Source organism: Echeneis naucrates, chromosome 10, assembly GCF_900963305.1.
Source record: "Echeneis naucrates chromosome 10, fEcheNa1.1, whole genome shotgun sequence".
Classification (NCBI taxonomy): domain Eukaryota; kingdom Metazoa; phylum Chordata; class Actinopteri; order Carangiformes; family Echeneidae; genus Echeneis; species Echeneis naucrates.
Genome location: NC_042520.1, coordinates 14,370,872 through 14,393,144, shown reverse-complemented (window position 1 = coordinate 14,393,144; position 22,273 = coordinate 14,370,872). Strand labels below are relative to the sequence as shown.

General features: G+C 39.4%; 4 protein-coding genes across 5 annotated transcripts; 1 reads left to right on the top strand and 3 right to left on the bottom strand.

The window, feature by feature from the left end:
• Positions 1-2,038: 2,038 nt before the first annotated feature.
• Positions 2,039-4,169, bottom strand: uqcrq (ubiquinol-cytochrome c reductase, complex III subunit VII). Its single transcript, XM_029512828.1, has 3 exons — positions 4,015-4,169; positions 3,035-3,206; positions 2,039-2,216 (listed from the first exon to the last, which is right to left on the bottom strand). The coding sequence occupies exons 2-3, from the start codon at positions 3,186-3,188 to the stop codon at positions 2,122-2,124; spliced, it is 249 nt and encodes an 82-aa protein (XP_029368688.1). The 5' UTR covers positions 3,189-3,206; positions 4,015-4,169; the 3' UTR covers positions 2,039-2,121.
• Positions 4,170-5,470: 1,301 nt separating this feature from the next.
• gdf9 (growth differentiation factor 9) lies at positions 5,471-7,683 on the bottom strand. The gene is made up of 2 exons (XM_029512953.1): positions 7,308-7,683; positions 5,471-6,411 (listed from the first exon to the last, which is right to left on the bottom strand). Exons 1-2 carry the CDS (start codon positions 7,681-7,683, stop codon positions 5,471-5,473), a joined length of 1,317 nt encoding a protein of 438 aa, XP_029368813.1.
• Positions 7,684-10,100: 2,417 nt separating this feature from the next.
• Positions 10,101-11,811, bottom strand: sowahab (sosondowah ankyrin repeat domain family member Ab). The gene has a single exon (XM_029513025.1). The coding sequence runs from the start codon at positions 11,779-11,781 to the stop codon at positions 10,405-10,407; it is 1,377 nt and encodes a 458-aa protein (XP_029368885.1). The 5' UTR covers positions 11,782-11,811; the 3' UTR covers positions 10,101-10,404.
• Positions 11,812-13,082: 1,271 nt separating this feature from the next.
• Positions 13,083-21,926, top strand: LOC115049548 (septin-8-A-like). Of its 2 annotated transcripts, none has more exons than XM_029511835.1 (10): positions 13,083-13,182; positions 14,475-14,589; positions 14,852-15,047; positions 15,458-15,644; positions 15,733-15,894; positions 16,841-16,937; positions 17,144-17,312; positions 18,107-18,239; positions 18,321-18,511; positions 21,872-21,926. In XM_029511835.1, exons 1-10 carry the CDS (start codon positions 13,153-13,155, stop codon positions 21,924-21,926), a joined length of 1,335 nt encoding a protein of 444 aa, XP_029367695.1. In that variant the 5' UTR covers positions 13,083-13,152. The 2 variants fall into 2 exon arrangements, with proteins under 2 accessions (XP_029367695.1, XP_029367696.1); XM_029511836.1 differs by lacking the exon at positions 21,872-21,926 and adding an exon at positions 20,511-20,684 and having other exon boundaries at positions 13,153-13,182.
• Positions 21,927-22,273: the final 347 nt, after the last annotated feature.

The following is a 22,273-nucleotide window of genomic DNA, read 5'->3' as shown; positions in this document are numbered from 1 at the left end:
CACGGAAAAGCGGATAGTAGACAGCTAATAAAGGGACCAGACCAGAGAGAAGCGGTTCGATTTGCGACGCGGGGAGCCGAACACGGCTAGTTTCGACCAGACCAGATCAGACCAGGGAATATGGACTAGGAAAAAACAGAACGAATCACCAGCTGAGACTACTTATTTAATATGCCAGCTCATTAAATGTAAAAGAAAAATATATAATTATTTCTCTATTTAATTACTTATTTTGTAATTATTCATGAATTTATTGAATTTATTTTATCTGTGTTATCTCCTTTTTTTAATCGCAGTCCAACCACACTCGCCGGAGTACTTCAAACCCTTCATAACATACTCGTGTCTGGCCTGCAGAGGTCCATGCTCCTGCCTGCAGTGCATGTAGGCTATCTGAAGCACGGAGGGTGCTGTGTGAAGCCCTGCACTTGGAGCCTTGGTGACTTTCTCCACTGAGGCCCAGGAGGCATCTACCTCCCTGCAGCACATGCTCTCCTCGGCTGTGGTCATGGCTGAGCATTTCCCACACAAGCACCTGTCAAACAAAACGTGGATCACCAAAGTGTTTCTCTCCCGCAGCAGTAGTACAGCGCTATACCTGGTAGTGTCGACGGATATCACCAGTGAGACACTTTATCAAGATCATTAGTTTTTGATTATTTGTAAGAATCAATACTCCAGCCTGTAATAGATGGCTATTAATAATTTAGCTATTGTCGGACATGATGATGATGGTAATCTGTGCAATACATGACATGAACACAATATTAAATAAGCTAACACCACCTGCCCTGCTCTCCTCTGACTATCTACTCTCTCCCTGCTCTCTGTGGCGCATAACAGGCTGGAAGTTATCGGGCTGCTGTCCGTCATGTTTATAATTGTGCACATTCAATGTTTCCTCTGTGCCAAAACTGGGATTGGGATCCATTGTTTTCCTCACTGTGCGCCATCTACCTACGTCACTTCCGCTTTAGCTTTTTCGGATGCGGAAGTAAAATGTTCTCACAAAAACTCTAAAAGCCTAATTAATGTATTTGCCAATATATTTTGAAGAAAAAACAGTTCCTATATTATTTTCCTAAACATTGATTCAAAGTGGTCTTTAACCTGCAACATGCCCTTTAACCCCCAACCCAAAACCAAACATGTTTCACATATACCCTGTCAACTCTATTACAGCTAAATTCACAGATCAATGACTCCTGTACTTTTTCTAACAATGACATAGAAACATTATTGCATTTATTTTTTTATTGTGATGTATCCAAAAAATTCTGGAGTGATCTTGAATTTTATTTTTTTAATACTGCTAACTCTGTCCACTTGCTTACTATTAAAGATGTTATCTGCTACTATGTTCATCCTAAAGATTGTGCTCTAAAACAGTTGATAAACTATTATCTATGCAAAATTCTTTCTTCACAAACATAAGTGTGCCTATTCGATTCCCTAAATTTGCCCCTTTTCTATTAGAACTAAATTCTCTGATTAAATCGCTTTATTTGTTAAACAAAAAAAGCAATACATTGCTGAGCAATTATGACATTTATTTCCCCGAAACCTCTTATTAACTTATTTATAGCTTGTCCCTTTCATTATCTTTTTTATTTTCTCTAGGTATTTTACTTTACACTTCATCCCTGTCCTATCTATTTTTATTTATTATCATTACCATCTTTATTACTTATAACTTGTTATTCAAACTATATTTTATAATTTACTCATTGTACTGTCCTTTTATGCTTGTTGTGCTGTTCCAATTGATTATATACCTTGTTGGTTCTGCACATATAAAGTTAAATTTAAACATAAAATACAGAAAATAGCAAATCACTTTAGAAATGTTGGAGTTATCACACATCTGAAAGGTTTATTTGTATCTTAAGGAAGACTTGAGCAATTCAAATAACTAATGTTCTAAATTAGTTTCATAACTTGTAAAACTGAAGCACTGCTTTGGCACCACATTGGTATGAGGACTGATGAGAATCAATATGGTCAAGAAGAGATGACTAAATGAGACAAATCAGACAGATTTCACATAAATATTTTTATCTTTATTGGTTAAACATACAGAAACTGAATTAACAACAGATGGCAGCAGAGGATTGGAGCAGTTTATTCATCATTTGCATAGTCAGCAGGATTCTTCCTCTTGCCCTGTTCATGGACGTTGTTGCCCCAAGTGTAGGTCGTGTACATGAGGATCATTGCTGTAAGAAATAAGATTGAAAACAAGTAAGTACCCACACCTGAAAAGTATTTTTTTTCTATGAAATTAAAGTCATAAATTAAGTATTTTGATTAAGTTAAATATACTATTTATGCAATTATGGTTGTTTTTTTTTTTTTACCAAACTGTAATTCAAACTCTGCTAGATTTGTGCACAGTAAAAAATTATAAAATGATCTGACTCAAAATAACATTAAAAAGCAAGGATATTCTACATGTAAAAAAAAATGTAAATTAAAGTCTAATATTGTGACTGTAAAACATGGTCAGTGAGAGTCAGTCATACAGCTGCTCATTTACTTGATCTGTGTCTACTCAACAACCATAGTCTCACTTACCAAAAAAGAAAATAATTGTTTTTTTTCCCCCTAATAGTTTTAAGTTAATTCATACATACATCACAAATTACAAGGACTAAGTTCAACCGAAATGTAGTGACAAAAGGGACTCGTGGGAATGGACTTGGAATTTGACACTTAGTATACCAGCAGGTCATTAACGCTGTGGTCAAAGCATGTAAAAGGAATATCATCTGACAAAGCACAAACTGAAAACAACATCCAGATATTTGATCAGGAAGGTAAATATAGATGAAGCAAGCATCATAAGCTAAAATCTAAAGCACTCCATTTGATTTGTGAATGGTAAGCGCCACATTGCCATGAACCTGTATTGCATTAACTCTTTATGGGCATATGGTATTCTATATCATTTTATTAATGTGTTTATCAAACTGCTTTGGTCTGGATGTAAGACACTGATAGAATGTATCAATGAGAAAATAAATAGAAAACCTACGTGGGGCAACTTTGAAGACAGAAGCTCTGAAGCGTCTCCACACATTGGGGATTCCCTTGGAGAAATAGTTCGGGAAAGCCCTCTGCTCAAACGGGGACAGACTGTATGTGATTATGTGCCTGACCTTGGCCAAGTTTCCAAAGTGGTGTCCCATTTTTGCTTGAGAGGTGATCTGAAATGACAATTAAGAAAAGGTACATAAGAAGGATGTGAGTTACCAGTACCAAAAGTGTCATTTTTTCTTTACCTGAATTAAATGCTAATAGAATCGACAGAACTGTTTTGTATATCTGGTGATCCTCACTCCATTTCGCTGGAAGAGCTGAAAGTATTTCTCCAGTAAAGCAGTAATTTACCCATTCAGTGAATTTAGTGCATACTTACTAACAAATACAATTTAATTTCCTTTTATACTAAAGGGGTTCTAGGGAAATTAACAATGGGATACTCATTGTCAATTAAGCACGAATCTAACCTGCATTATAAGACAAAACTTGGTGGTATTGATTTTCACTTCTGATCTTAAAGGTTGGTGGTCATATACAGCACGTACTAGATTTACACGAGTTATTTAATAGTTTGTTTATTGTATTTAAGATGGCTGTGTGTCTTAGAAACAGCATAACAACGTCATGTTGCCTTCACACATGTAAACATATGGGTGCTAAAACAGTCGTTCGTCAGCAGCGCAAACGATTAAAGTGTGAGACTAAAGCAAAAAAAGGACCCATGTTAACTGAGCACGGAAACTATTGCGAAATAACGACCCAAACAAAGATACAGCAACACAGGACGTTAGCATCGTTAGCCGCGACAGTAGTCCTTGACACGTTTCCCTCACCGGCCCCGTTAAAATGGCCGATTATTCGAAAGAGGGGAAGCCAAGTGACAGCTAACACAGTAAAACGATCACCTTTTACGATATTTGGTGATAAAGGTGAATGGAAGCGCCGTTTTCAGGCCGTGACATTGAGTCCTACCTTTCTACTTCCCAGCGGTGTCTCCTGACGAGGTCCCCGTTTCCTTCCTCTTTATCCGGTCGTTTGGTCTCTGACAACACCGAGGCTTTACCGCCCCCTCCCGGGCCGGAGCCGGAGCAGGGCTGTGAATGCTGTTGGATGGTAGCTCATTTAAAGGGCAGTGGCCACATACAGGAGCAAACCGCCTTACAGGCTGACAGCCAGAGAATGCCGTGAGCTGCACTGAGACTTTTCAAACACTTCACAACGATTGTCGTGAACTGCTGCGCCTCTTTGTCTCCTCAGGAACAGATGTACAACAATGGAGACAATATAACACCAAACTAAGTCAACGGCCGACAAACGAGCTGAGGGTGTGCATGGTTTCACTGACAGCATATGGATGGTCTAGTCACATGCAGACCAAGGTGCGTTTCCACAAAGACCCTGGCCACACACCGACTCACTTTCCATCAGGCGGTGTAAAAAAACACCAACTTTTCTAGGTGTGTTGCTTAACATGTCTGATTACAAGGCCATCAAGCCTCACTGGCGAGAGCGAATACTTCACTGCAAGAATGAAAATCTCTCTCTTCTCTACTGAACATTTTCAATTTGTTGTCCAAGTAGTTCAAACAGCTGTATGCAGACAAGGGAAACATTTATGCCTGCTATTTTTATTTTACAACTTTTCAGAGAATAAACATTTTAATTTTTTTTTTTTTTACATATATCCCTAAGCTGACCACAGACACACAGTGAATTCATTAAATTTGCATAAATAGACATGACATGGCATATAGTCACATTCAACCAGTACAAAGTCACAGGTATGCTGTCAATTCATTCGAATTTAGTCACTCAGTGACTGAAGGTAATAAATACACACTGAAACCTTGACAACTTTCATTCTGGACATTATGAAGACAGATGCCATTCAGACAGTCATCTGTAATCCCCAGGAATAAAACAATATGTAAAATGTTTGTTAAGGGTCTGTGACTGCTTTTTCATCTTCTATCCACAACAGGGCTACTTAAAACTTGCTGATTATTTAACAAAGAATAATGATATACCACCCTCCCAAAATAAGTTAACAAAAAAAACAAAACAAAACAAAAAAAAAAACAACTTAAAAGAAAAACCACATACAAATTATACATCACACATTTTCTTCTCCACGTGTGCTAGACTCAGTACCACATTGTAACTGTAAAGTTGAACATTAGAATGCATTTGCACACAAAAAAAAAAAGGAAATAAATGTCACGTTTCCACATTTTTCATTAGGATAAAATACTTTTAAGTAAACATACCTGCTCCAGATCATGCACAACAATTTTATAAATTCATGAAATCACTGAGCCTGGTCAGAATATCTGATTCTTGGACCTTGAAGAGACACTCAGAGATAGAGTCCTCTGATGACAATTGAGGGGTTATTTTAATGATGTACTATTCAGAGTTGGTAGCTGTCTTAGCGACATGTGCACCTGGTAGCAACCATGTCTTCAAACTCCTTGTAGACGTAGGATCCATCCTCTTCAAAGATCATGACACTCAATGGGCTGTAGTGGGAAGGAATACAAGATGGCCTGGGCACAGAGGAGTCAAGCTTCTCATAGATAATATTTTGCACCATGGTGTGAACAGGTGAACCATAGATAAAGCCCATGGTCCTTGGGCAGATTCCTCTACAGTATCTGGGGTTGTACTTTGGAGGAAAGACAATCCAGTGATCCAATTTGAGCTGGCTGAATCGCACCCTAAAATCATACAAGGCACAGTCACTTGTTGGGAATTCAGAGCTTGGGAGAAGCTCAGGCAGGTGGATATCCAGGCTTTTGTCACCTCCCTTGCTCTTTAGAGAGTCTCTCTTCCATCTCTTCTTGCGCCCAAACCGCTTCTCTTGTTTTAGCACCATCTGCTTGTGAAATGTGTCTGCAACAATGCTTTGCTTGTCAACTGGTTTGGCATTGACCAGTGACCTCTGGTGGACAGTTTTGCTGGTGTCGTGGAGGTAAAGAAGCAGAGGAGGTGGTCTCAGGGTGAATTCCAGTGAATCTCTATGTCCAGCTTCGCTGGTTCTTTGTTCCATTGGACAGGTGATGTTGATGAGCAGGTGTATATTCTTCTTCTGAAACTTTAAGAGAGGTAGGACAAATGAGGTGACATCGACCTCCACCCAGTTCCTCCTGCTCCTCCCATCAGCGTCTGCTGTGAAGTTCACAACGTGGTGCACCACAGGACACAACTGACACTGGTTTGACTGCATCTCCTCCTTGATACTAAGGTAGCACACAGAGTTTGTGGATGCTGCATAGTCGTCGTCAGAATTGTACAGCAGAGCCGACTTTAGAAGTTGTTCTTTTCTTCTTACTGGATCAAGACTGTAGGAAAGATCTTGCATAAAACGTTCTAAAGGAGAATAGAAGAAAATAATGTCACCATTACAGGAAAAAAAGGGGGAAAAAAAAGAGTCACAGCACCAACTGAATTTTTTCTGTTACTTCTTTCTTTAGTTCATTTGTACAAATAAATGGGTAATATTAGAATTATCTTTTGATTACATGACTATACGCATTCTAAGAGGAGACACCATGGGTTTAAAAAAAAGAAGAAGAAAATCACATTATGACCCTAATCTTTCACATTTAATATCTACTGAAGGCACAAAACCAGCACATACAATTAGGAGCATTGTTTATATAAAATACAGGGTATCAAATTAATGGCAATGTTTTTTCTGGCTACAAATTGAAGAGGTTCTTATTTTAGCCCAGCTATCAGGTATATATCTGGGATTGAGCAACAGTTTTTCAAATCTGTCCAAAAAGTCCCAAAAGAGAAACAGCTTTTCATTTCAGTGTTATTAATCAATCTAAGAGTAGCTAGATAAAAACTGCTGATAGGCTCTTTGTAGCTTCATTTCAGCTTTCTGGCACAACTAGAAGTTGGTTATTGACCTTGGTCAAGTTTGTAGAAATGTGAGTCAACATAATTGTATTCTACTATATCAAACTTTGTGAGCAAAATATAGAATGAAAATAATCAGTGTTTTCAAACCAGAGGCTTAATTGCAATGCTCTCAATTGGTGCAATTCCTTCAAGAAAGATAATTCAACCCAGAGTGAATCTGGGGCCTTTTCCTGCCTTTTGTGCATCATTTACGGCACACTTCAGCCAATTTTAATAGCTTCTTTAGCAAAGAGCAATGCACAGCCCTGTGCATTGCTCTTTGCAGTGTGCTGTGTTCAGGCTACTGTCAAACTTCATTCATCTGAGCCATCGCGGCCTCCGTTTCACTTCCTCACCTTGGTGACTGTGCGCAAAACATTCTTCTTGAGGCTTGATCAGTCGGACGGTGTTGTAGATGTCATTCCCGTCCAAGCTCCTCTGCACTCTGGATGACTTCTTGTAAACCTCGGCCAGATATTTCATGTACCTGTGCTCGGGTTTGAGCCTCCTCTTGAGGCCGGGGTTCCACCTCGGCCCTCCGTGCTGGGACAGGGCTTTGAGCAGCGGGGAGAAGATGCTGCCGTACGGGGAGCTGAAGTCGCCCAGTTTGTGCAGCGCGTTGGCGGCGGACGGAGAAGATTTAACCGGCGGGAGGCCACAGCTGACCAGAAGCAACAACGCAGCAGTGCGGAAATAACGAGGGACGGCTGACATCAGCATTAGTTTTTCCATTCTAAAAGTCAAAACGTGGAGAGACTCTCTGCTGAGAGCTCGAGGTCAACAAAGCCGCGCACGTGCCGCCGCTGATCAACACGCTCAGGTGTCCGCAATCAGCGCTCCGTCTCATATGACTTCTCCGCGCACTTCATGGACATGAAATCCAACAACCCCATGTCCCACTCAATTTCCCCACAGTTAATATGTCCCATTTTCAAAGTTTCATCCAAGTTTAATGTGTATTAAACTGAACGTATTAAAAGACACATTCAACTGTATTAAAAATAGCAATAGCATTAAGATACACCGTGTTAAAAATAGGTTGACGTTGAATAGAAATTGTGAATTGTATTGCAATACACGTTACAAATTAAATATTTAAGATAGCTGATGCACTTGGACTTTTATTTTGAAGGAGAACGTCCGGTACTGAAGATACGTCCCAATGAACCCTTTAGGTGGGATTGAATTTTACAAAATATATTTATATGTATGTCTCACAATTTTTTAATTTTTTTAGAAGTATGGATTCGCAACTGGAGGTATAAAAGGAAAATTAAATGGTGAGTAATAATCCTCTGGTAGTTAGCCAGCTAACATAACATAATTAAAGTTAGTTAACTCCCCCATCTCCTTACAGTATACTATAGTCCACGCAGTATAGGCTACTGTTTTAATAACTTTGGATGTCTGGTATTCTTGCTTTTCAAAGCAGATAAACTGTGACTTAGTTCAGTGGAGGTGGTTTTACGTGGGGGATATGTAGGGATATTGAGGATATTGCCACAAACAAGCGAAGGGGTCATTTAAGTTGTGCTGGGTTTTAAACAGGGGAGGAAACCTCCCCAGTATCACAGGACTGGAGTTCATTGTTGTTTGAACTATTATTGTACCAAAAATATACAGAACGTTATCATTCCATCAACAGTACAAAGCTATTTTTTTATTTCATTTCCTTTAAAGTTTTAGAAATAGAAGAGATGTTTTCTTGGTACTAACATGTAATTTCATATTTGTTGTGTAACTGTAACCATTAGAACCCTCCAGTGTGGCTTTAGCAGTGTCCTAGTTCCAGCTCATATCCAACTGCATATATTGGTCTGTTTATTACTCTTTTCTTGAAACCACAGTTGTAAATATACCAGAACTCAGTGTGTTTTGTCATAACAGGAAATAACACCAGACCTGGACCATGCTACACTATTGTTGGATGGGCTTTGATGTTTGGAAATCATGAAAGCATTGTCATAGACAAAATGTCTTTGGCATATCTCCCATTTATATTAGTTAAGTTCTTCTGCAGAATTAAGGAAAAGTTATGTGGTGGGATAAAAATGTTTTACAGTGCACTATATTGAATAGTTCCTGTGAGTGCAGCTGTTCTCTGTTGGGATCATTATGCAAGCAGCTTCTTTTCCAGATACCAAAACAAAGGACATTGTTCTGGTACTGTTTTGCTTTGGCTTCATTGTCTGAGCTTTAACTCCTTTGATGTCACTAGTGTTTGTTTTTCTGTGGGTCGGATTAAAAATAAAAATTGTGTTTGTGCACTTGACAGAAGTGGCTGAATAGTATTTTCATGCAAGTCTTATTAAAAAAACCAACAACAATAATAAAGGGCATTTAGTCATTCAGTAAATATTAACATCTTTTTGGATAGGTCATTATCTTAGGTTTAGTTTCTTTTATGTTCTGGTTAAGTGTTCTGCATTAGCATTATTGATGTTTATAATAGTTAATGATAAATAAATTGTAAACAACCAAATGTACTCTTTGCCAAAGTTATATTAAGCAAGATAATTACTATGTGGTTTTGGGGTCCTTGACTAATGTCAATTGTCTATGTCTTTTCTATTCTAGCAATCCAGAAATGGGGCCCCATGTTGACCCACTTAGGGGGGCTCATCTATTGTTGCCTCAAGTTTACAATGAAATTGATAAATTAGACATTCCTGCGCCCTGACCAGTTGCCTGCTTTGCATAACTTGGCTCACATAGGGCCCCTTCACTCTTGCTGAGGAGAGAGAAATGTCCATTGTCCATTGCAATTTCTTTTCTATATTTCCCTAAAATGTTTTCTTTGCAGTCGGTTTTCTTTAAAATGATCATAAATATGCGCTCTGTTGTGCTCAGAAGCATTAAGAATCTACACTAACAGCACAATGATATGATTGACATTAGTGTTGATAGCAACTGTTTCCCAGGTGCGGTCTGTTTTTTTAGGTTTCCTCACACTCTGAAATCATGAATTGAGAATTTTAAATATTTATTACACTTTGGGTAGTGAAAACATGTACAGTGCCACTACCACAGATTGTTTGTGTTGTTATTATATTAAACTAGGTGCAAAATAACGTATTCACCATTAATAAACAAACTCAAATAAAGAAAAAAGATTATAAAATTCCATTCATAAATAGTAAATGGTCCAGTGATACACTGTACAGGGCAGCTATAACTTCCAATAAGTATTAAGGAACTAAATATTTTTAAATCAAACTTCAGGTGATCTAAAGCACACTTAAATCAACGGTTTAAGTTTTCAGTTAACATATTGTAAACCAACCCTCCCCAATACACGACAGCCTTTAAGTCACACTGGTGGATGCACCACACAACGGGGTATCCCAAGAACAATCAAGGGATTGTTCCATCTAGTCCTGAAACAATTGTAAAAGTAAAACAGTATAATCTCTTACAGTTTTGACATTGTACATTTCACAGTCACTGCCATTCTCACCAGTCATGAGCAAACTTTGTCGCTGTCCTTGGCTTCTTCCCAATGTGAGGTTGGAATAGTTTGCTGATGGTGTTGAAGCCTTTAGGGTGCTCTCTGTAGTCTTCTTCTGTCCTCTCCTTGTGCTTGCTCCATTGCAGTCCTCCCAGAACTGCTCCAACCTCAGCAGAGACACCTTTGCCCAGGTAGTGACAGGCCTTCTTGCCAGCATTATCTCTTTCATTGATGTTCGCTCCATACCCCTGCACAAGCAGCAGCATCACCTCAGTGTGGCCGTGTATGGCTGCGATGTGTAAAGGTGTGTATCCTCCATGTGCTTTGCTGTTGATGTCAATGTAAGTGCCTCTCTGCCTGGTGATTTCCACGAGCTTATGTATGATCTTGCTGTTGCCATCCTTGGCGGCCCAGTGTAGTGCTGTGAAGCCTGACATGAAGTCTTTCTTCTGTGCTAACTGGCTGTTCTGCAGTAGCAAAGCATAGATTTGGTTCCACTGTCCAGCAGCACACTTTACCAGCCATTCATGAGCTGATGGCTGGAGGGGCACAGACTCCGAATTGGCATCATCTAATTGTTTTGCAGTCCTGTTTTGGGGCCTCCCCTGGGGAAAGCTTGGGGTCTGGCTGTTTACTGTCTGCCTGCTTTGACGCCTCTGCAGTTCACTAAATGCACCCTTCTTACAGCTTGGGATTTTAGGGATTTTAGGGACTTTGGGACTTTGCAGTGATCCTGCAGAAACTTCAGCTGGTGTGTGTGAAGTTTTCTGCCGATGCATGTGGAGATGTGACCCATCGTGAGTTGCTGTTTCGGCTTTTCTCGGGGGGGATTTGACTGATATGACAGCGAACACAGCTCCAGATTTCCCGACTCTGCTCGCATGATCTGCGGAAATATTCAGGACTTTGACAGAAGTTGCGTCCGCACAGCTGATGTTTCCTGAAGAAGGCCTCGTTTTCTGCACACTCCCCACAGACTCATGTTTGCGGTCACCGTAATGGTTGGCATTTAAGACGAGAGGACTGCTCATGTTATTGTTTTCACAGTCTGAGTGAGTCATCCTGTGGGGGGATGTGTACCTAAAGCTCGCATTTGAGCTTGAGACGCTGTCATCCATTGGCGTTCTCTGCGGAGCTCCATGCGTCGCTTCTTTAACAAAATCCCGGTACCTCTTCTTCACCACGACAAAATTGACCTCGTCGACTTGTTTGACCACCGCGACGCTGTTGACCAACTTCTTGAACAGGTCTCTATTGTGCAGCCTTTCCGCGGGATCACTGCAGCCGATGTGACTCCTGAAATTGTTCAGCAGCTCCGAGTTCTTCACCTTTCCTCCGCGGTCCAGCAAAAAGGACAATATGGACTCTTGGGTTAGAGCCATGTCGTCCTCCGTCCTGGGGGGGACACACAGCACACTATGGCAGACAGGATAATCTCTCTCTCTCCGGGCTGCCCTGTCTGAGGTCCTGCACCAACCTGCTGCTTCCGGCGCCGTTTCTCATTGTGGCTCAGGCTGGGGGCATTGCTGGCAGCCTGCAGCCAATACCAGCATCTATCTGTCTACCCGAGAGAGATTTTACTTCAGTTTCCTTCAATATAACCCAGTTTTACGAACAATAAGGAAATTCGCACAACTTTATGTCGAATATACTATTATATCATGTTATTTTAATGTTTTAACCTGTTTAGAAGGACCCAAGCTGTCCAAATATTGTGGTGACTACAGGTCTTTGCCAATAGTAAGTTAGAAGCATTAAATCTAGCCCCCAAAATAAATAAAATACTTTTCAAGGCCTTTACTTGTTTTGAAACCTATGAAAAAGTATGTTATGCTCCAATGACCAATAAAGCAATTATAACTTCAGTGTTACTGAGTACTCATGCCCTGACATCATACTAATATGTTTAAAACATTTATGGTCCATCTTCACATGATTATAAATAAATAAATAAATAATTATTTCTCAAGATTTTTCAGCTTCACATTCAGGCTGCACATCCCTTGTTCAACCATAACCCAAAGGAGCTCTATTGAATTAATAGGTGCTGACTGGGAATGTCAATTAAATATGCTGATGGCTAAATTAATAGTTTGAGATGATTTAGCATTATTGTGCTGGAGGAGGTCAACAATAAAATCCAGGCAGACTGGCAATGAAGTGATGGTTGATTTTAAGAGCAAGAATGTGCCAAATAAATATTTTACACACCCTCGTGTGTAAGGAGTCAGATTTTTTTTGACACAAAGCCAATTGTCCATAGTTTCACAGTATTGACGACAAAATTGGACATGGCCAGCAGCATATATGTATTAAATTCACAGGTTGTTGATTGTGGTTGACAATACACAAAAATCCGATTTGTTACTGCAATATTAATTATGCAAAGTAGTACTCAAGAGTAGGAGCCGTTTTTCATACGTGTAATCCAGGATTCCTTGAATTTCTCTGAGACACTTTTGGGTCACCATCCTGAAAGTGAGTATATCGTTTTAACGCTGCTTTTTTCGGAATCTAGACGTGTGAACACGTCCTGTTCAGTCTGGCTTCGCTCTTTAAACATTACGACTACACCGAGTTAATGAAATCTTCCATCACACACCATGTTGGTTGGAATAAGTGTTGTAATGTCGCCCTCCACCACCGAGGGGGTGTTGCCTCCGAGTGGCCATGTTGAGGAGTGCGTGCGTCCCTGTGATGAGGAGAGCAGGTCTGGCTCAGCGCTCATCATTTCTGCACACTTACTTCAGACGATGGCGGCCACTGAGGTTGATGTTTTCGCAGTAAGTATGGTGATTTCCTGTCTGACTCAGGGTGTGTTGTCATTAGGATTAGACGCCGGGCTGAGCCGAGCCTTCAGGTGCAGGGAGACGTCCGTGTCGGCGATGCTGCAGGATCGCTGCGGTGATGGTGAAGCCTGTTGTGTGTCATGAGTCGACATAAAGGCAGATTTTCAGCTATGGTCGGTTCAGGACATGCAGAGAAATGCTCACTTCAGCCTGGTCTGTGCACGCTTCCCAGCGCGAAGCGGCACCAACACTGTTTACCCCGTCGACACACTGACATGTGTGCTCCAACGATGACCTAAAGGGGCGGAAAGGCCACGCAAGTGGATGAAACACAACAGCAGGCAGTTAAGAGGATAAACATAAAGAGCAGTCCCCTGGAGTGGCAGCTACCAGCTTTAGAGTCAGCAGTGCTGCTCTTCAAAACGTGTAATTAGTGACAGTCTGTCAATTAAACAGATTGTCATGGCTCAGGTGTATGACATTTAATGACACGCAGTCAGTTGTTTACATATTTTATGGTAAAGGATGGAAGACTTAGTTCAAGTTCAAGTAGTCTGTGTTTTCTCAAGCTGTGACCGGGGGTTTGGGTACCAGGGCCGGCAGCTTGGATATCATCCCACCCTGTGAAATAACATCCAGATAAAGAGCTCTTTGTGTGTATGTGTGTGTGTGTGTGTGTGTCTTTGTGTTTGTGAAAAGAGAAGGACAGAAACGGATGATTGTTGTATTAAACACATCCTGGTCCTCATGTTGAGTCTTTTGCAAGATGCCAGTATCCCAGGGTGCATCTGGTATAAGTTGGATGAAAAGCCACGGTCCCTTCACCCCAGCTCCTCCAGGCTGGGGCCAAAACTCATTCTACACAGTTTGTGTTTGCATTGGAGAGAATTTAAGATGCCTTAAACTATTTTCATACTGAAGATCCCCTCTAAAGAATAATGAATGTGAATACATCCTGGAGGAATTAAAGTTTATTAAATTGATTTGACTGTTGCTGTGCAGATTGGACACGGTCCAAAGTAACAATAAAGCCTTTTTGATTGGAAAGGGTTCTTAATGAACATGTGAAGTAGAGACATTTGTGCAGTGTGTGCATAGTTTTGTGTTAAAGTACTAATACTATTGTGAATATTTGTCAGATGGTTCAGTTTGTTAAGTAGAAAAGATGGCCTAATTTGCAACAATTTTTTTTGAGCCTGAAAACAGAATATAGAGATGCAATTTGCCAGTTTTGAATACTGAACACTGCCACATATGCATTTATTCTTTGCATGGTCTGTTTCCAGAATGAAGCAAAGCGAAACTTGGAACTTGGAGGCCATGTTGGCTTTGACAGTCTCCCAGATCAGCTGGTCAGCAAATCAGTTGCTCAGGGCTTCTGCTTCAACATCCTCTGTGTAGGTATGTCTAAACCCAGACGAGGTTTATAACCCAAAGATAGCGCTATGAACATAAGATTTCATTATACTCTGTCATAATTCATTATGACAGAGTATGAATGCCTACTCATCAATTTTTGAGTCTCTATAAGGAGTTTGGTCTTGACCTGCTCTGTGTAAAGTGCCTTGATGTAACTCTGTTATGATTTGGTGCAGTATAAATAAATGTGATTAGATTTGATTGGACGCTGTATCTCTGTGTGCCATCATTGTGTTTTTCTTAGGCGAGACAGGAATCGGCAAGTCCACATTGATGAACACTCTTTTCAATACAACATTTGAAAATGAGGAGGCTAGCCACTATGAGACTGAGGTCCACCTACGCCCCCTAACATATGATCTGCAGGAGAGCAATGTCAACCTCAAGCTGACCATTGTTCACACTGTAGGCTTCGGAGACCAGATCAACAAAGAGGAAAGGTACGATGCCATGTGGAAATTTGTTTTTCTTTCATTTAACATCTATCCTCTATCCTCATCTATCCCTATTTTCTTTTACTTTCAGGACTAGACATAATTTCTCCCTTTCACTCTGGCACTTTAGCCAACTGTCTGTTCAACATGGAACTGAGAAAGATTTGACTTGTTGGCATGTGAATTGGGAGGGGAATAAGGGAATGACTGGTAGAACAAATGTAATCTCAACAGACATTTGTGTGATGCAACAGTGGGATGTCTAAAAGTCTGCAAGCCTTGTCTGCAAAAGTGTGTTTGCACAGTTTGTAAATGGGAGGCCTAACATGTCTTCCAAACAAAAAACAGCAAATTTAATGTCCATACATGCAAGGATATTTTTAAAGTGGGAATCTATGTTTTTTTTCTCTGTGCAGCCACAAACCCATTATTGAGTATATTGATGAACAATTTGAAAAGTACCTTGAGGAAGAGCTGAAAATAAAACGCTCCCTGTTTAACTACCACGACACGAGAATCCACATCTGCCTGTATTTCATTGCTCCCACTGGACACTCCCTCAAGTCCCTGGATCTGGTCACAATGAAAAAATTGGACAGCAAGGTGACAACAGGATTTGGCACTGTGCATTTCAATAGTTAATTTTATTCGTTCTATGCCTCTGTCACTCAAATTATGCTTTTCCGTGCAGGTTAACATTATCCCTGTCATTGCAAAGGCAGACACAGTATCCAAAGCTGAGCTGGACAAATTAAAGATCAAGATTATGAGTGAACTGGTCAGCAATGGAGTTCAAATTTATCAGTTCCCCACAGAGGATGAGGCTGTTGCAGAGATCAACTCCTCCATGAATGTAAGTCAGAGAAAGACACACATACATATTCTGATACTTGTAGACTATGTTTTCTCCTGATTGATGTAACAATATGTAGTACTCTGAAGATTAATGGTTCCCTACACTGTACTCTCACCAACAACCTTATTATATTTTGGTGCTTTCAAATTATTTTTGGGTTTTGGCCTTTTTTTGGCTCTGCTTCCTGATAAAAAGCCAGTGTAATAATCACCGCCACGGTGAGACAGTAGTTAGGAAATTTGCTTCAAAGCGGAGGGTTCGAACCTGGGGCTTGTGTGTCTGCATGTGGGCCCAGCAATAAACTGGCGACCTCTCCATGGTTTACCCCGCCTTCTCCCAGAGTCAGCTGGGATTGGCTCAAGCCAAGATAATGGACAGATGGATCGTATAACAGTAATAATGTTTGAAAAATGAAGAGATGCTATTGAAGTATTTTTAAATGAAAGTTCAAAACTTAGAACTTAATTTTGCCTGGTCTGAAATTTTGCACTTTTATCTGGCTTTAATTTATTTGAAGAAGCGTGTGTAGGTCATTGCTGGGTAACTTCAGGTTGTGTTTTGACTAAATCCCACATTGAGGTTGCAACCGTGGGACAAGTTTTCTGGGCCATAAGAGGTTATATAACAGTCTTTGCTTTGCAGCTAAGGTACTATTCAATAGAAGAAAAAGTATTTTTAAAAGAGGGCTTTCATCCTGAAGAAAAAGCTTTATGCATGATTTTATGTGTTGTATGGCTTCTCTTTTAATACAATAATCATTTATTTATTTATACATTTTGTCTCAAAGTTAATGATTTATTTTTTAATTTACATAAAATAAATAAAGATTTCTATGGTTAAGCTCATATTTATCATATTTAAAACAATGATTTAATAGCAAAATTAAATTATTGTCTTACAAAACATTACTATATTGTAACAAGATCACTGCTATATTTTCCAGACACATCTTCCCTTTGCTGTAGTGGGAAGCGTAGAAGAAGTTAAAGTAGGAAACAAGATGGTGAAAGCAAGACTGTACCCATGGGGATCAGTACAGGGTGAGTCCACTGAACTGATTTAACTAGCATCAGGCAGTAAACCTTTTTAGTCAGCCGTTTGCTGTGGAGCTATTATTAGTTTTTCACTTAAAATCTAAAAATTACGTCGTTATTCTCTGTTTCTATGGGCACAACAAACTCAAAGTTGTCATGCCAGATGTTTTGAAAATGCAGAAGGTTAAATGGCAAGGTCTCCTTTTTTGCAGTGGAGAATGAAAATCACTGTGATTTTGTGAAGCTGAGAGAAATGCTTCTGCGTGTAAACATGGAGGATCTCCGCGAGCAAACACACGCTCGCCACTATGAGCTCTACCGTCGCTGCAAGCTGGAAGAGATGGGCTTCAAGGACACAGATCCTGACAGCCAGTCATTCAGGTGAAATTACAGATAGCCACATTGCAAAGCATCTGGGCAATTTACTTTGGGCACAACTCCTGTTTTACTTAGATGTAAACACTGTGCTGATAAATCACTATGATAAAAAGCACATTGTAATCCACATTTCTGTAATTGGGTGAGGTGGAAATAAATGAACCCAATCTAACGATTATTCTTCACGGGTAAATTAGCTGACTGTCTTTATTCCAGACATTTCAAGTGAAGCTAGTATTTACTTTACTTTATTTGTTTCGAAGGGATAGTTTGCAGTTAAAACATATATGAAAGCATATAATGCATTGTACCCGATGGAAGCTTATTGCTTATTCATGTCTGTAGTTTTGGTTACTGTTAGTGTTCTGTGTGCACAGAGTGAATAAAGTCACACATTTATCTTTATTTTACTGACATATACAGAAATTCATAAATACGTGTGAGATAGAGTTTTTACCACTGATGTATTTTAGGGTGACTGGAGAATATTGATTATGTTGCCTAGATTAGGGTTAATCTCATTTGGTCATGTAGTCTAATGTTATAGATACAATTATTGGAGGTTTATTATTTTTTCAGGCAGGTAAAATGGCGGATGTCTAAGGTCTTGCCTGTCTTGTTCTTTGATCTAAATAGGTCATATGTTTGAGATTAATCCCCACCTTGTAAAACTTATAATACAAGTAAGACTAAGTTTGAATTTAGGAACATGGCCCGACATACTGATCATGTCCATACAAGGCTTAACTACTGGACTTAAGGACTCAAGTGAACGTTTCTTTTATCTTGACGTTTAGCCTTCAAGAGACATACGAAGCCAAGAGGAAGGAGTTCCTTGGGGAGTTGCAGCGCAAAGAAGAAGAAATGAGGCAGATGTTTGTCAACAAAGTGAAGGAGACAGAAGCAGAGCTGAAAGAAAAAGAAAAGGAGGTAAGGATTGACATCATCATCGGATAAATACTCAACATGAATGAAAATTGCCATATTGTACTGAATGGTCGCCATCTCTAGCTTCATGAGAGGTTTGAGCTGCTCAAGCGAATGCACCAGGATGAAAAGAAAAATCTGGAGGAGAAAAGACGAGAACTGGAGGAGGAGATGAATGCTTTCAATAGAAGAAGGGTTGCAGCTGAGACGCTGATGGGACAGGCACTTCAAGGCTGCTCACAACAGCCTTTCAAGAAGGACAAGGACAAGAAGAAGTAAGTCTCCTTTTCAGTATGTATTTTATTTGCCTGCTCAACTGATTTCTACAGTATGCCATGGATTCTAGAGCTAGCGTTGCTGAAAAGTAAAACCACAAAAATCTGTCAAATTGTCATTTATTCAAAAGACATGCATTCTGTACACCAGTCTATGTGAGGACAGAGGGGAGATGTACAATGTGATTAATAAGATAGTGTTAGCTTCCCAAAAGCCATGTTGGCTCAGAAATTGATACAGGGACAGATTCAGACTGACGTTGTGTGCCCAGACACAGTAGGATGGGTCACAGCTTGCATGACAGAGCCAGATACTCGTGTCTCTGCAGGCTGACCTGCCAGACTGTATCTCAGACAGGGGCACTTCTGTTTACATTAGACTGGTCCCACCAATGCTCATGTGATGTGAAACACAGATGATATTCAAACATCCCACACGGAATCATAATCATTTCTGCAGGTGGAGACATGATATGCCACAATCAATAATGATCAGAAATTTCCATGCACAGTTTGAAGCTTCAGATGAGGCCTGGATATATACGCAGAGACAAAGCTGTGCCCATAACTGATGTGATATAAATATACATAATACAATTAAAATAAAACTTATTTACTCCTTGAAATGTCACTATTAATATGAGTCAGTCCCTCCAGGATCTCTAGATAAAAATAATGACACTGAAGGAATGATGGCAGAAGAAATGGGAAGAATAACTCAAGGAAGGTGGTTCTATAGAATTTCAAAGAAATTGGGAGAAATTAGGTGTGCAAGAAGGAAAGGCGGATATGAGAGTCTGATATTACCACTCAGATTTGGGCATACTGATATTGAACGTAACAGCTCACTTTTCAGAATAAATTAACACAGTATGAGAAAATGTGAACTCTGTGTCATCATGTGATTTTACACCTTCAGAAATACAGAGAAAAGGGCATATGACAGAAAGATAAATGTATGATTTTGTTTGAATATTTGAAATGCCGATGCACAATCCCAATTGGCAGGTGGCTGTAATGCACCAATTTGTTGTTTGCCAACCACCAATAAAACAAAAGAAGAATTGGCTCCTTCATTTTTATACTAATGTCAGAGATTATAGAAGTTCTTTGATAATGTCCTCAAAGAGAACAGAGGATTTTCATTAATGTTTTCAAAGAGGATAGAAGCAATCTGTTCTTTGATGTCTTGTGCCTTAATTCCATTTTTTTCTTTTTGTTTTCTGCCAGAATTAAAAAAAATTGCAAGCAGCCACAAATATTGCGGAGTTTGCTTGAATTTCCATTAATTATTGCTATCGTAATTTGGTGGAGGGACTGTTAGGTTTTCTCTGGCTTTAAACAGAAAATAAAATCTAACTGCTGAAGTTTTCCAGCCAATGATTCTTTTAACTCTGTTTTAGGACTATGCAGTGATGGACTATATTACCTAATATTTCTGGATTTAGAAGAGAAAAGTAGTGGTTTGTTTTCCAGTATGCAGCTTTATTTCTTGACAACAGAAATGTCCAGCTGCAGTGTGGGACCTCTGCAACTCTCAACTGCATTGGTGGCAGAAAAAGGCAATGTATTGCACCCAAATTTAACAGTGCAGTCATAGGTGGTTGGTTAGCCGTGCTCCAAACATGGTGTCAGTCCTATGTGTCTTGCTGGATATCACCTTAAAGACAGTTTAAACTCAGATTGAAAAACATCTTTACAAATTCAGTTTCATTTGATTTCAGTCCAACTATTATTGTGGTCTCAATTTGATTTGGTGAAATTGGTTCCCATGACTTTTTATCAATCTGGATTAAATGTGGAACTGGCAAAACCAGAAGCAGACCTGCCAGACTGAACATAGCCTTAGATGTATTGAATTCTTCAAACACCAAACACTGTTCAAACACTGCTCCATTCCTCTTCATATTTATTAATTTGTCCATTTTTTCCATACCTCAAAGCCTGCATTTTATTATTATTTTTTCCATATTTTGTCTTATTTCTTTTCCCCTTTCAGTTGATTTATGGATCAAACCTCCAGGGAAACCAGGAGTGTGTCTGCCATCAGCATGGGAAAGGGACTGTCATTTCTGGCATAACTTACTGGCACTGTATGTGTGGACTCAGTGACACAGTGACTATACACATATGTGAGCCTGAGTAGTGGGATGGCTATAAGCCACTGTGTACTTATGGATCAAAAAGGTAGCTTTGCTCAGTGTATTTAATTTGTTCCTAATGCTGACTCTGCTAGACACATAATAACAAATCCATGGACTGTTTTCATAAGATGTAGCTTGTATTCTTTTCTTGTTCTTTCATGAATGTGTGTTCATCTCATGTTGTATATGAAGTCCGTCTCTCAGTTAGACACTGGCAGGACATCATAGAAACACACAGTTGGTCTGCATAATGCTCTCCGTCATGAAAAATAAAAACTGAATAATTTTTAAGAATTGGTTCTAGTTTGAAGTGATAATGTAATTATTAACCTTTGTTGCATTCAAAGTTCTACATGAAGTAATTACAATATAAAATGTATTTACGGTGAGTCTATAAATAAGATAAAATAAAGAAAGGTACAATAAATCAATTTATCTGTTGATCAGCCGAATCCGCATCCCTTAAATGGTTCACTTCTTTGTGGTTTTCCATCACATCAGTCATTCCCATAGCAAAGCAAAATTGAAGATGAGATCTCCTTTATGGCTCATTTACATCTCCTAAATATAAATGAGCACTAATCGAGACCAAAGTGGTTTTCTCATTCTTCTCAAATGTGTCTCCTGAGAAATAAGTCTCACAGTGAGCACTGTACTTGTTCTTTTTAATTCTCCTTCAAAATAACCAAGACATAATTGAGATCAGGGGCATACAATAATGAAATGTCCTATGTTTCTGCCACTTCTGAAATAATGCTCATATGGTTTTCTCAACTCAACCTCCTTTCTCTGATGATGTCTCGCCTCTTTTTAGCTTATGCCTTGCTCCTAAGGGACCCTTAGGAGAAGTAACTCAGAAGCAAATGATCAGAGAATGATACGAATATGAGACGCTCAAATTGATCTCAAGATACGAGATTGAACTACAGATATGGGATTTGTATGAGTCGTAGCATTTCATATTTCACCTGTTGCCATCATTGCATATCCAAACATGTCAAAAACCTTTGGCCAGTGTTTCTGCAACAGTGTTTTCCATTTCATTCAGGTTTGCTTTTGCTTTCAGTTGGTGGCAACAAACAGGAAAAATAACAAAATGCTCATCAAACTTTATCATTTGCACTAAATTCCCATAGTACATGGGGTGCTTCTGACATTAATAAATATATAGTCGCTTGTTCAGATATATAACATTGATTTTCTTTCCTTTTTATAGCTTCTTTAGTCTTCCATCTGCGTGCTCCTTAACCTCAGGAAGGAATTTGAATTAGAAGACTTTCTACCACATCAAAAGATCGCAGATTAACAGTCAAGGCTATTATTTTTACTATGTGAAATAACAATTTTATAGAAATGCACTTAACATTTCTGGATGTGAGTCAATCTGCAGTCTTCCATGTCTACTAAACGCTTCTTTAAGCTTTTAAGCAGTGCTCTTTAGCATGGTCTCGCATGGATCTTAACCTTGATTCCTGTAGAAGTAATAAAAGATTGTGCTCATCGAAATTTCTTCTTTTTTTGTACTAAATGTGCTGAATTCCTTCATCTGACATGTTATGCCTGTAATTTTTTGACTGATGACAGTTTACACTGTGAAACATATATTATAGAGTGGAAT

Coding starts and splice junctions, on each gene's coding strand:
- uqcrq (XM_029512828.1), bottom strand. CDS start 3,188: ATGGGACACCACTTTGGAAACTTGGCCAAGGTCAGGCACATAATCACA. Junction 2,217..3,034: donor TGTCTTCAAAGTTGCCCCAC/GTAGGTTTTCTA, acceptor TATTTCTTACAG/CAATGATCCTCATGTACACG.
- gdf9 (XM_029512953.1), bottom strand. CDS start 7,683: ATGGAAAAACTAATGCTGATGTCAGCCGTCCCTCGTTATTTCCGCACT. Junction 6,412..7,307: donor TTTTGCGCACAGTCACCAAG/GTGAGGAAGTGA, acceptor ATTCTCCTTTAG/AACGTTTTATGCAAGATCTT.
- sowahab (XM_029513025.1), bottom strand. CDS start 11,781: ATGGCTCTAACCCAAGAGTCCATATTGTCCTTTTTGCTGGACCGCGGA.
- LOC115049548 (XM_029511835.1), top strand. CDS start 13,153: ATGGCGGCCACTGAGGTTGATGTTTTCGCA. Junction 14,590..14,851: donor CTTCAACATCCTCTGTGTAG/GTATGTCTAAAC, acceptor TGTTTTTCTTAG/GCGAGACAGGAATCGGCAAG. Junction 16,938..17,143: donor CCCATGGGGATCAGTACAGG/GTGAGTCCACTG, acceptor CCTTTTTTGCAG/TGGAGAATGAAAATCACTGT.